General features: G+C 37.4%; 1 protein-coding gene across 1 annotated transcript in view; it reads left to right on the top strand.

The window, feature by feature from the left end:
* Positions 1-12800, top strand: part of LOC128987891 (proline-rich protein 36-like) — a 32203-nt gene that overhangs the window by 7587 nt on the left and 11816 nt on the right. Inside the window, exon 2 of the mRNA XM_054408971.1 lies at positions 10311-10472. Coding sequence (XP_054264946.1) covers positions 10311-10472 — 162 coding nt within the window. The remainder of the gene's footprint in view (positions 1-10310; positions 10473-12800) is intronic.

Genomic DNA, 12800 nt, shown 5'->3' on the forward strand with positions numbered 1-12800 from the left:
TGAAATGCATTAAATTTGCCTAAATATGATTGTTCTCTAACATAGATAAATAATGTCACGAGGTTTGCCAAAATCAGAAGATTAGGTTTCTAATGCTTTGTTTCGCAAAAAATCTAAATTGAATGAAACTAGGACGCTAACCCACGAGCTCATAATGTTTTGATTTCACAGTCAGGCTACCTTTCCACAACTAAAGAGACAGCTAAACCCCCGCTGTGACTAGACAACAACAAAGTGTAAAAGTATGAAATCTGAGAGCCGTAGAGCCGAATAAACGGCTGGCCCACGCACGTGTCTACCAACCGAGGCATTTACCATTGTTTCCTAACAGACCGTAAAAGAGAAAGCCATACATCTGAGAGCCAGCTTGAGTCATTTCAATAATCCTTTAATAGCTCGTGAACGATGATGTACGATGGGGGTTTCGAAATCAATTCTTACTTATTGAAAGCAAACTACAAGTTTCATGACTTGTGTCACTTAGAACTCAGTTATCTTTGATGGATTTCACTTTCCTTCTTTGATTGTTGATGAATGTCACTGATATACTCTCACTCAACGTTAGCTGTTCCTAGACTTGTTTTCTCTGAATATTTGATTGTTCTGTATATGACTGCAGGGCTTTAATCAATTGAAAAATTGCAATCAACTGCATTGGATAATTCAAACACTACGGTCTCCCAACTATCTATTCATTTACCCCATTTTCGTGTTTGTTTTATAACCGATTAACTTGCATGTAAGTGGCTAATTTTACCTCAAAGATTTTTATTTATTTTAGTATAAATACTCACGGTTATAAATACTCTGTATCAATGTGTCTACTTACTTTTTGTGACTTATTGGCTGTTTTAATGTCCTATTTGTTTGAACCCCTGGATATATTGGCAGTAAGTTGTGGTCTTCTTATTTTGGTTGTTCAATCAACGTGGTTGTTGCTAAAGTACTTATCGTTGTTATCGTTGTTAAGTGCTTATCTCCTTAAACTGTTTTAACTCTTCAGCTCTGGTTGGTGCTTCTTTTGATTCTGTTTGAACCTTTAAAGGTTCTGTGTTTTTAAGGATTGTCGATTTTCAGTTATTTTGAAATTAAAAATTTATTAACTCCTTCAATGGTTTTACCTTTTCGGCAGTGGTTTCCAATATCCTCTGCTGATGCTGATTATGTTGTAAACTTTTCTTACGTCGTGATGTAGTACTATTAGGCATTTTCCTAATTCTTTTACCTCTTGAGAAATTTACTTATAGTTTTTGCTCTTCCTACTTACCTCAGTGTATTTCCCCACCACACTTGTGGTTGTCGCCCACTGGTCGTTTCTTCCTTGTGGTCGTAGCTACAAGGCTTTCGCTGGTACTGAGGTCGTATCGCTCTCTCTGTGACGTCACCGCTGTAGACCGATCAGTGCCTAATTACCTCTCATTTCACACCTTAGCGGGAGAGAGCGCGGGTGTACAGCGGCCATTTTGTTAAGTAGCTTTGTTTACATTCGTGCATCCATAATGAGGTATCAGCGCTTCCTACCACTCATGTCACTTAGATGCGGTTGCACTTTGAGCTGTCATCGTCATTAGTTTTTATAACATAATGTTTAGACTGCTGTTCAATTTAACATCGTTATACGGTTGTATATATGGTGAAACAGAAAGTGGTAATTATGCCAAGTCACATCTTTAGTAGAATGTAAAAGTCCCGGTTTTTGCCATAGGTCTATTTTACACTCACATTCTTCTATATGCAAAAAGTTGGACATTTTTGACAACAATGGTGTCGTCAAACTACACTATTGTTGTTTCACTCTTCTTTGCTCTACACAGGGTTCACGAACTTTTGTGATTACTAAGTAAAGCACGTGTTTTATTGTAAGTAGCTAACTAAAAACGCAACCCGGCTTTGCGGAACCTGGTTAAGTCACGCAGAGCAATTAATAACTGCAACAGCTGTTTAGCTTGTCAGCTGGTAGCAAATTAAATCAGCTGATGCTAAAGAGCGACCGGTCAAGGTTGCTGGTTACATCATTGACCAGTTCCCGTCTCTTCTACACGTCATCGAACAAGACAAACCGAGACTCGAGTGCCGAAAATCCTAACGAACCTCTTTGTCAAACAAATAAACCTCTTTGGGCAGTTTAACGCAGGAAATTTGTTTTGAATATGCCCTAAGTGGTGCCTTCACAATGTGAAGTTAACTGTTGAAGGTTAAGTTTTGGAAGGGTTTTTGCAACTAAAGATTGTTTATGACATGCGGATATTAAAATAAATGGGACGTACGTTAAAAAGTAATTTATTTTACAGATTTCTTTACTTAGTTTTGTATATCTAGAGATTTTACCAAGAAAAACTCTTGGTTATGATTTGAAAAAGTCAGTTGCTAAACCCCCTTGGGCCTAGAGTGTCTAGAAGAGCTTCTCTTGTACTTATTTGATAATCCTAACTAATGAAGCTCTATTTTGCATCTTACATGATCATTTACCTTTGGTAATACATCTTATTTTGACAGCAGTGATATAACCGTTATTGGAGTAAAGCACAACATTTTTATCAGCTGAGTATTGATAAATGTCACAGATATCTATAGAACTGAACGGGAGACATTAGCAGCTGTTACAATTGATATCAGACCCTATTTTAACGGTTTTTATGTAGCCCAACACATAGAAAAGGGCTCCTTGGATAATAAATAAAAATATTTAGCTGAGTTTACATGAAAAAATCAATTAACCATTATATTAATCAAAATACTTATTTTACCCCAATGCTAAAGCAACATCGTACGAGAAAGAAATGAAACTATGTTAATAAGTTAAGTTTTAGTAACTGAATGCGATTGAGGATCTCAAACATTACAGACCGATTTCCCTACCAAACAACTAGGACTGGTTATGTGTGCAATTTCACGGCATGGAGTGTCTGGTTCCAGTAGTGCTAGGAAAGCGTAAAATTCTCTTGATAACCGTACAGAAAACATACGTGTGCTGAAAGGGCATCGAGAGCGTAGTTCTAAATGAATAATGGCTTATAACAGTCAGATTTGAAAAAAAAAACCCTCGAATGTGATATTTGTAATGCAAGTATATAACACTAATTTAACTAATTTAAATTTTTATTCTTGCAACGTGTTGAGGTGACTCATCATTAATAGGCTGTAAAACATTTAATCAATATAGCCTTGCAGAAATAGCTTGAACTATGCATTAGTAAATATGTCATTATCTAAAATAATCGTAGTAATGAGACAAATGCTTAAGCACACATATTACATATTAGGTTTAAATGCTGAAGTTAAACTACGGTTATTACCAACGTGGCACGGCACTCCAACATTTTATACCTTGACGTGGGCGTTTCATGATTCCAATTAGTTTTGAAATATTCGTAAACCGTCTATACTAGTCTAAGTGCAAATTGGCTCTGGAAAATCCTAAGCAATCTTAAGCAATACATCACTCAATAAAAGCGATGAAGGCGCAAAATTAAGGTATACTTTTGGAAAATTTCCATAGGCAAGAACCACTTTCACAGAAAAAACCCACTATTTCAATTCAGGACATGTACTGCATTTGTTACTGGTTGGAATATTTTGTCAAGGTCAGACCCTGGGATCAATGATCGAATGAAGGATGAAGCAAGCCATCAGCCAGGGCTGGTCTTGTGTTGTGAAACTGCAGTGAAAGGCGGCGGCGAGGATGCGTTTACCTTGCATCATGTCGGAGTGGAGCGGGTACACAACCTCTAACTGGGCCGGGCCTCTCTCCCTCTCACCGGTGTACGTTTTTTGTTCAAAATTTCACTTTGGATATTATTTACTGGATATTTAATTATGAAAAGCAATGTTAACATAAATTTTATCACAGTGTCATCCAGTTTAGGGAAGTGTAACTAGCTGTTCTAGGACGGTCTTGACTAAAGTTACAGCTGATTTTAGTCAGCTAAAGCTGCGTGGGACATCTTGTTTCTTCTTCTATCCAAATTTGTCAGAATACGTATAAAGAGATTCCGTGTCTTTAAAAAATATTGATATAGGAACATCCAATAGAGGGCTAAAGAAGGCAAATGCTGGATGCTCTAATTGGTGTTAGTCCTTCCACTCCCGACGACAGAAAACCCCTGAAGGGAAACTGACAATATAAAATATCCAACTGATTGAAGAACGTCCCTCAGTTTGATTGGAAAATGAACTGCAAAGAGCTTTAACGATCTTAAGTCCTAAAAAGTATTTGGTTAAACTATGAGGATCTTAGTTAATTTTTTCTTTATAGGATTTGCAAATTAAGTGTGACGAATTTGGCAACAAATGAGCGAAAGCTAATACTGACGATGACCGCATTTGCTTGTCAACTGCATGTTCTATAGTCAGATGATTTGTATCCAACACTAAGGTTGTCCCAAAATCTTTGATAATTTCTTAATGTACGCTATTGTAACAAATTAGCCCCTTATTACAACTAGTGACTGAGGGATCAACTAAGTGCTAAAAGCAATACAACCTCAAACCAAAGAATCATAGAATCATACAGCAGCTGACCTTTCGGGTGTCAAAGAATTAACGTTTCAATCAGTCATTAGCAGAGCCATAAACTCTAATCAATCGGTAAAGAGGCCATTAGAGGGGGCGGAGGAAGTAATTGGTAATTGTAATGGCGAGGGTGGAAAGGTCGCGGGAAGACTTGAGCTGGAAATTCATGACAATGATATTTAACTTTCTCCTCACGAGGCTCGGAAGGAAGAAGCGGCTTAATGTCTGGATGCAGTTGCAGTAGAAAGGTGAAGGGTGACAGGCCGGGTCACGAACAAACATGTCTTAACATGCCTGAACATGTAAGGGCATGACAAGCTCACAGTATGGGCCAGGCAGGGGATAGAGAAGAAATGAGAATGAAACGTCATTGTTGAACAATTACTTTAAGAGTTATGGCCAGTAGAATTTAAAAATGGCAGCTTTAACGAGTTTCCATTTTTACACCAAGACTATAGTTATTAAGTATCTGCAGTGACATTTACAACTGCACTATGTCACAAAAGAAAATCATTTTAACAACAATTACAAATCACCAGTCAGTTTTGCAAAGAAGGTTACTGCTTGGCAATCAATCTTTTCTCATCACACAATCCAACCATCAATGGGTTTCAAGAGATGAAACAAGGCGGGCTATTGAATTCTGATGGCTTTTGGTAATTTGATCAACGTCAATGATGACTTTTCTATGACTAGAGGATATCCGACGACCAGAAACGGGAGAAAGTGACGCCATTGTCATAGGGAAAGTGAGTAGCGGACCATCTTTCAAGGCCTCGGATTCGATTCTTTGCCAACAACATTGTCAGGCGTATGATAGGTTTGACACAATGCAAAATGCAATTATACTCTTCACACTGCACGCGCCCACAGGGCCTTGGTAAGCGGCCAGCTACGACCTGTTTGTGTGTGTGTGTGTTTATTTATACTTTCACCCCAGAGTGGGCGCTCCCAAGTTTTCTTTTGGTCTTTGACGACTTTTACATGTCATGAAACCGCATCCTATCCGAAACTAAAGAAAGTTGAAAGTCAGTATAGACATTTTATGGATGTAGATGCTTATATTGCGAAATATTTTGTTTATGGGATGACCTGTGTTTTCTGAGGTTCTCGTGGTATATGCAAGGTTAGCCCTTAAATCGCCTTATTGCTGTTAAGCGCATTAATTTGTTTTGGCTGATAGGGAATGTGACTTTTCAACCACGATTAAGAAAAAACTAAGAAATATATACTAGTGCTTGGTACTATAATTGCCTTAGCACATTGTTCATTTTGGATACCCCCCAAAAACCCCCTCTAGTTGTACATCCAAAATACATTGCTTGTAGCCTACATCATTTGGTCAAATTTAACATTCCACATATGTCCATAAAACATGTAAATTTCGGTTAAATATTCAAATTCCACTTGTATTGTACTTAAGAAATACCACTGAAGCCTTGGGTTTGCTCAATTAACACACCAACGCGGAAGTAAATAATTAAAATGCAACAAACTAATAACAAGAAACATAAGATACATCTACCTCGTTATTTTCATTCAATCTAGTTCCATTCATATGGTGAAAACAGTTTAATTCATAGCTTACTGAGTCATTGGAGTCAAGATAAGCTGTGAAAGTCTTGTGAACTACTTCACGGAGATGTGGGAGAGACTAGACTAGACACACACACACACACTTAAACAAGTGTGCCACAGTTTGAGTGTCCTAGAGAGCTAACTAATAGGGTGTTCATCTACAGCCCAATTTATTGCTTTAAAGAACTGAAAAAATAGTGGAGTTTAATTTGTTGTGCTTCATTGAAATGCATCCGTTCATTAAAGTCTCTAGATTTTTGGATCAAATGTTGTTGTATATTTACTGATAGGCACTATGCGACATGATGTTTTTCTAAAATTGTCTTTAGGTTATATAACAGTGTATTTTCATTAAATATGTACGTTTATTTTAGTCCAACAAATCTTCAGGCTTATTGATATAATCGACTATCTTTTATTCAACAGTATCGGGACTCTAGTTTACCTAAAGAAATAAACCATTTAACATATTTTTATCTGGGTAGTACCATAGTGGTAATGTACTTGTTTTTTACATTTTAGTGGTTTAAAGTTAAAGAAATTGTAGATTATTTTCAGATTTTTTATTTTCGAGTTAAACTTTTCATGATTTTAATAAAAATTTGAATAAGTTTTAATTTTGATCATGCATTGCCCATTTCAATATGTAAGTTCTGCATGAAACAATAAACATCAAAAAATGAAGCCGGATGACAATAATTATAACACAATTCGTTCACCATAAAGCCTGTGCAGAAGGCGTGCATTAACCTGGTAACTCTCTAGTTTAATGGAGCTGTTAGTATTCTAATTTTCCACACTTTCACTAGGCTCTAAACAGCTGTCATTATGCCTTAAATTTCAATGTCCTCTTATAACAGAGCGGTCACTTAAACATGGACTGGATTGAGTCATAAAATTATAAACCCAGATAATCGTAGCTATCAAGCAAGGTTTAGCACGCTCATGCACACCTCATAAACGTTAGTAGTCTACATTGCGGATTATCTTGTTTAGTTTGTTGAATGTCATGACATCAAACTGCTGTGTCTTTAAATTTATATTGTAGTCCAAGTTAGTAGTCTGTTTGTCTTTTCATAGCACAAAAACGACAGGATATTAACTGGAAATATATGTAATTGGCACACAACCAAGGTATTGCCGTTTTGGTAATCTGACATCATGGTTTCTTGGAATATAGAAGCAAAAAGAAACTCTACAGTGTTTAGTAATTTAATAATAAAGATCTTGCATCACAACATAAAAATGCATACACTTATTCTATGTTAGTTTTATAGCTGATAATCTTCACCGAGATGACTAACACTGTAAACAATTTCTTACGCAATTTCTACCCATTATTGCATTTAATTACTACCCAGAACGGAGAGGTTATTTGATTTGCAGCGGTTAACTTTGTAATCAAAATGTTTCTGTGCAATTACTTCAGTAATTCCTAACGTTTACAGTTCTTCAGCAGAACGTGCTGAGACTACTGTTGTCTAGGTGAGTGGCGAACGAGGAGGTCATCGAAGTAACTGGAGACATCCAGGTCACAGCGGGTTGTATTACGGTTGTCTTTGACTGCAGCTGTACACTCTTATTTTACACACTAGCATAACAGTATAGATAAAATGCAGTAACCTATTGAATTCCATCATTCGTAGGATAAAATGGAGCTAATTTGATCGGTGGTCTGAATTTATGATTTATTGATTCGCATTTGAACGGGGGTCTGGCTGGGGTTTTCTACGGCAAGGGAGTTTTCTATTTGAGATTCTCCGACAGATTTAAAGACATTTGTTAAAATACCTTTCCTCAAATGTTTTGAAGTATCTTTTCTGTTGGAATTATTTTTCACGAGAGCCTTATTCCAACTAGTTTACAGGACATTCTGGACAGTCGACCCCCTGTAACACATAAGCTATAATGGATGACTCCTTGGTCCCGTGACCCTTGACTGACGAGTGACAGGTCGTCACGACTGTGGACTATGATGGAGGGTGAAAGTAGATCCTGGACCAAGGTTCATGTTGTTGTGTAGGTCCTGGGTCAACTTCATAAACAATACCAAGACCTCTGCGGCACATTGTAAGCCCTCAGTGACCTAATGAGTCAAATCAATGTACGAATGAGAAAATGATACCTACAAGATAATAGATAAGCATGTTTTAAAGATAATAACGGGTTGTTTATTAATGGTCTTAAGTATTGTTGGGTGTGTTGCTATTTGCTGGGCTTGTGATTTGTGTTTCGGTCTTCAATCAGAGACGAGTTCAGTACCCGATTCATGTAAAATAAGATTGTGGGATTTGGACAGATTTCCTTTTGAAAGAATTTGTTTCTAGCGTAGCCATACTAAAAATAATTTTAATTTGGGATAAACCTATAAAAATATTAACAGAAACTAGTCAGAGGCTGTTATCATTATTACAGCATCTTTTTTTACTCATATGCAATAACACATTCTGGACGTAGGTTAGGTTTGGTTTCAATAGGTTTATTGGATTTTATAACAGTTCCATATAACACACGAACCAATACTTAATAGGTTTACTCCCTGGAATTTTGTTCCCCACTTTATGACTAGGTTCGCGCCTAAGAGGGAGAACACATATTGGGGGTTCGAGTAAGTTCTGATCGAATTCAGAAATTAAATTGGCAATTTTCATAATAATATACATAAAGTACATCAACCATTTTTTTCACCATGAGCACATTGCAAAAAATAATAATTCACTCATCTTTTTTAGTATCCCAGTAAACGACATGTGGTGACCGAAAATGCAATACACCCAGTTGCCGATCTTCAAGCTAATTTGAATGACATCTCCCCAGCAACTACAATCTTCCTACATCTCTGTAGCCTCTCTCTGGGTCAGATCAGCGTCGAGATAGCCTCACTCTCTCTGAGGCAAAAAATAACAAGGCTAATGTTTACTTGGCGTCTCGCCTGCGACTGACAATAGTTGTTTATGCTCATATTAAAATATCCCCTCACAAGATTTGGAAAAAATTATATTTATACAATAATTTATTCTGTATTCCTAACTATCTTCTTATATAACTCATGAGTATTATCAAATTTAGTGCAAAGATGGTAGTTTCCTTTCTACAAATTGTAACATTCTTTGTGAAGGTCTAGAAAGCTTTTCACTCGGAGGCATAATATTCGTTTGAAGGGTCTACATTTATATGCAGTTTTAGTTTACATAAATACCATCGACACTCATAGGTTTTGACAAATTTGCTTGGATCTACTTATACCTGCTTCGTGATCCTGCGAAAGGGTTTGCTACAACTTCTGCAGTAACAAATAAGCATTCTACCGAAGTGCTAGGTACTCACGTACAATTGAAGTACAAACTACTTGTCAACCTTAATGTCACCATACAGTAATATAGTTAGTAGACTCAAAGAAGCAAGGATCGCAGCCACTACAGTGATCGCTGTCATATTCATACTGTAGTACAAACTTGATGCCTGTTACAGGCGTACCGGCGGCCTAGAGCGACAGCAGTACAGATCGCTAGGATCGCAGCCACTACAGTGATCGCTGTCATATTCATACTGTAGTACAAACTTGATGCCTGTTACAGGCATATCAGCGGCCTAGAGCTACAGCTGTACAGATCGCTAGGATCGCAGCCACTACAGTGATCACTGTCACATTCATACTGTAGTACAAACTTGATGCCTGTTACAGGCATATCAGCGGCCTAGAGCTACAGCAGTACAGATCGCTAGGATCGCAGCCACTACAGTGATCGCTGTCACATTCATACTGTAGTACAAACTTGATGCCTGTTACAGGCGTATCAGCGGCCAAGAGCTACAGCAGTGCAGATCGCTAGGATCGCAGCCACTACAGTGATCGCTGTCATATTCATACTGTAGTACAAACGTGATGCCTGTTACAGGCGTATCAGCGGCCTAGAGCTACAGCTGTGCAGATCGCTAGGATCGCAGCCACTACAGTGATCGCTGTCATATTCATACTGTAGTACAAACTTGATGCCTGTTACAGGCGTACCAGCGGCCTAGAGCGACAGCTGTGCAGATCGCTAGGATCGCAGCCACTACAGTGATCGCTGTCATATTCATACTGTAGTACAAACTTGTTACCTGTTACAGGCGTATCAGCGGCCTAGAGCGACAGCTGTGCAGATCGCTAGGATCGCAGCCACTACAGTGATCGCTGTCATATTCATACTGTAGTACAAACTTGATGCCTGTTACAGGCGTACCAGCGGCCTAGAGCGACAGCTGTGCAGATCGCTAGGATCGCAGCCACTACAGTGATCGCTGTCACATTCATACTTGGCTTCTTCATGTTGGCCTCGGCCTACATCACGGCCTCTTACTCCTGCGCCAACTACAACCTGCAAGAGGCCATCAGACAGGTATGTTTACTGACTTTGTCCTAGCTGCCAATGTTAATTAAGATATTAATTAGTCGTCCTGACTTGAGATTGGTAGGTAAAAAACACAAATGATAAAAAGTGTACAACCTCGTCAAATTTTTACCCTTGTTAACTATGGATTGACCATAACTAAAAAGTTAGATTTTTTTGTAGCAGTTAATTCTGGTGGTGAATCTTACTAATATTATAAATCTGAAAGTTTGTGAGTTTGTGTGTATGTTTGTGTGTGTGTTTGTGTGTGTGTTTGTGTGTGTGTTGCTCAATCACGCATAAACTACTGGACGGATTGGGCTGAAATTTGGCATGATGATAGCTCACATTCCCGATTAACATTAAAGCATATTCTTATCTCAAAAACCCTTTCGGGCTCCGCCCCAGTGGCTCTGTAGTTCCCCATGTTAATCTTATGATTTTTCAAATTTAAAAGGAATTAATGAATCTTAACAGCTGTTTCAATTAAACAAGTTGGTTCTGTTCTATGATGTTCAATAGCATAAAAGTTACAAGGATTACCAACAGGGTGCAGCACTATTGATTTTTTTTTTATTTATGACAACAGCTAATTTCGAACCAAAAGGTGAGTGAGCGTAGCGAACGAACTTCAACCAGGACGTGAATGAGCCATGCGAATACTTATGAAGCTAAACGGGGCGAAGCCCGCGGGTACAGCTAGTAATAAATAAAGGTACAAAATTCATCCTTTCATCTTATGCAAATTTGTGTGACAATAACTAGTGAAACTTTTGAGGTAGGATAGCTTTTGAGTACATATGCACTTCTAAGTAGACATTAAAGAATTTTTAAAGCTGTAACAAAATGTTTTAACAGTAAATATTTTAGTTTAATCATTGACTATCCAATAGTCAATGGTTTAATGGAGCCAACGACACAATGTGCTTCTGTTTCTTACGTCTTGACTTCCAAACCGATTTTAAACTTTTTGGGAACATGTTTTATGTTACTATTAACTATCACTGTACCAAAAAACTTCAAGGAAAATTAAACTTTATTAATATTAAACTCTATGACATAACCATTCACCTAAATTATCTTTGAGTAATATTTAGCTGCTGCTGGTCCGTGGCGATGCCTAGTAGGCCTACTTTAACCACAGTCGATGGTGCTATTTCCAAAATCATTATCAGCCGAATGTCTAACTATCACAATCATAAAATATCTCAATAATTTTGCAGTAAATTAACGGGCAATCCTAAATCCAAACCGTAGCAAAACAGTATTACGAATACAACCGGAATTGATCTCGAAAGAAAGATAAACGATTTTGCTTTCCCATGCAAATCAACGTTTTTCCACTAATGAAAGATGAGTTGTTAACGGTCGCGGAGACGATCCGTTACGGGCGTTGGACCGTGAACGTGCTTCCGTCATTGTTGTCGTTTGTTTTATGTCGTCGTCGTGTCGTTTGTCGTTCCTCTGTCCATCGCAGCAAGTCTTGTGTTGCGTTGCCGAGGTACAGACACGATTCTTCAGAGTAAGGAATATCCCCAGTAAAATTAAAGTTAACACTATAGAGTGATCCGTTCAATCGCTTTGACGATGGAGATTACTAAGAAATGGAAGTTTAAATTGAATCGTAGTTGGTAACACTTAAATCTTCTAAAAGTTCTTGTAAAACACCAAATGATAAATTTACATTGAAATAAGTGAACAATCCTTGGTAAAACATACTTCGGCGCAGAAAGAATACACTTGGCACATAATTATCTGGTTCTCGTTAGTCCGAAGAATCGGCAATAATGCGCTGCGCAAAATGAGTAATCTGTCAAGAAACGTGTAAAGGTCTGGGATTACATTTTAGTTTTGTGTTCAAGTTCAATAAACGTTGCCTTTTTTTGTAAAATAAGGCATATACTTATTATTTTAGTTTCTAATAGTCGAAGTAAGAATAAAAAGTATGTAGGGTTAACTTTGTATGTTAATTTTAGTACCATTTTCGGTAATCTAAAACCCTATTGGTTCCGCAAGAATAGGATAATTAGATGTCTTCTGTAAAAGACAAAGTAGTAATCATATATTTGCTATTTGAGATTCATTCAATTGAAAATAAAAATAAACATAAATATTCGTATAGTAAGTTTAAAATATTATGTTAGCAAAATAGCACCGTACTTTTGTTTATTTCATGAATATAAAATACTTTGTACAGAATGGATTCAATAGATCTGTTTGAGTAAAACTACAAAATCTTTTTAAATATAAACATTGTAAATACAGGAATATTAGTCATACTATTTATGGTGAGACCACGTCACAACGGGGTACGACAATAGGAGGAAGTAATTATCG

This window comes from Macrosteles quadrilineatus, unplaced genomic scaffold, assembly GCF_028750875.1.
Source record: "Macrosteles quadrilineatus isolate MER2022 unplaced genomic scaffold, UCM_ALF_1.0 Scaffold_2__2_contigs__length_208266976, whole genome shotgun sequence".
NCBI lineage: Eukaryota > Metazoa > Arthropoda > Insecta > Hemiptera > Cicadellidae > Macrosteles > Macrosteles quadrilineatus.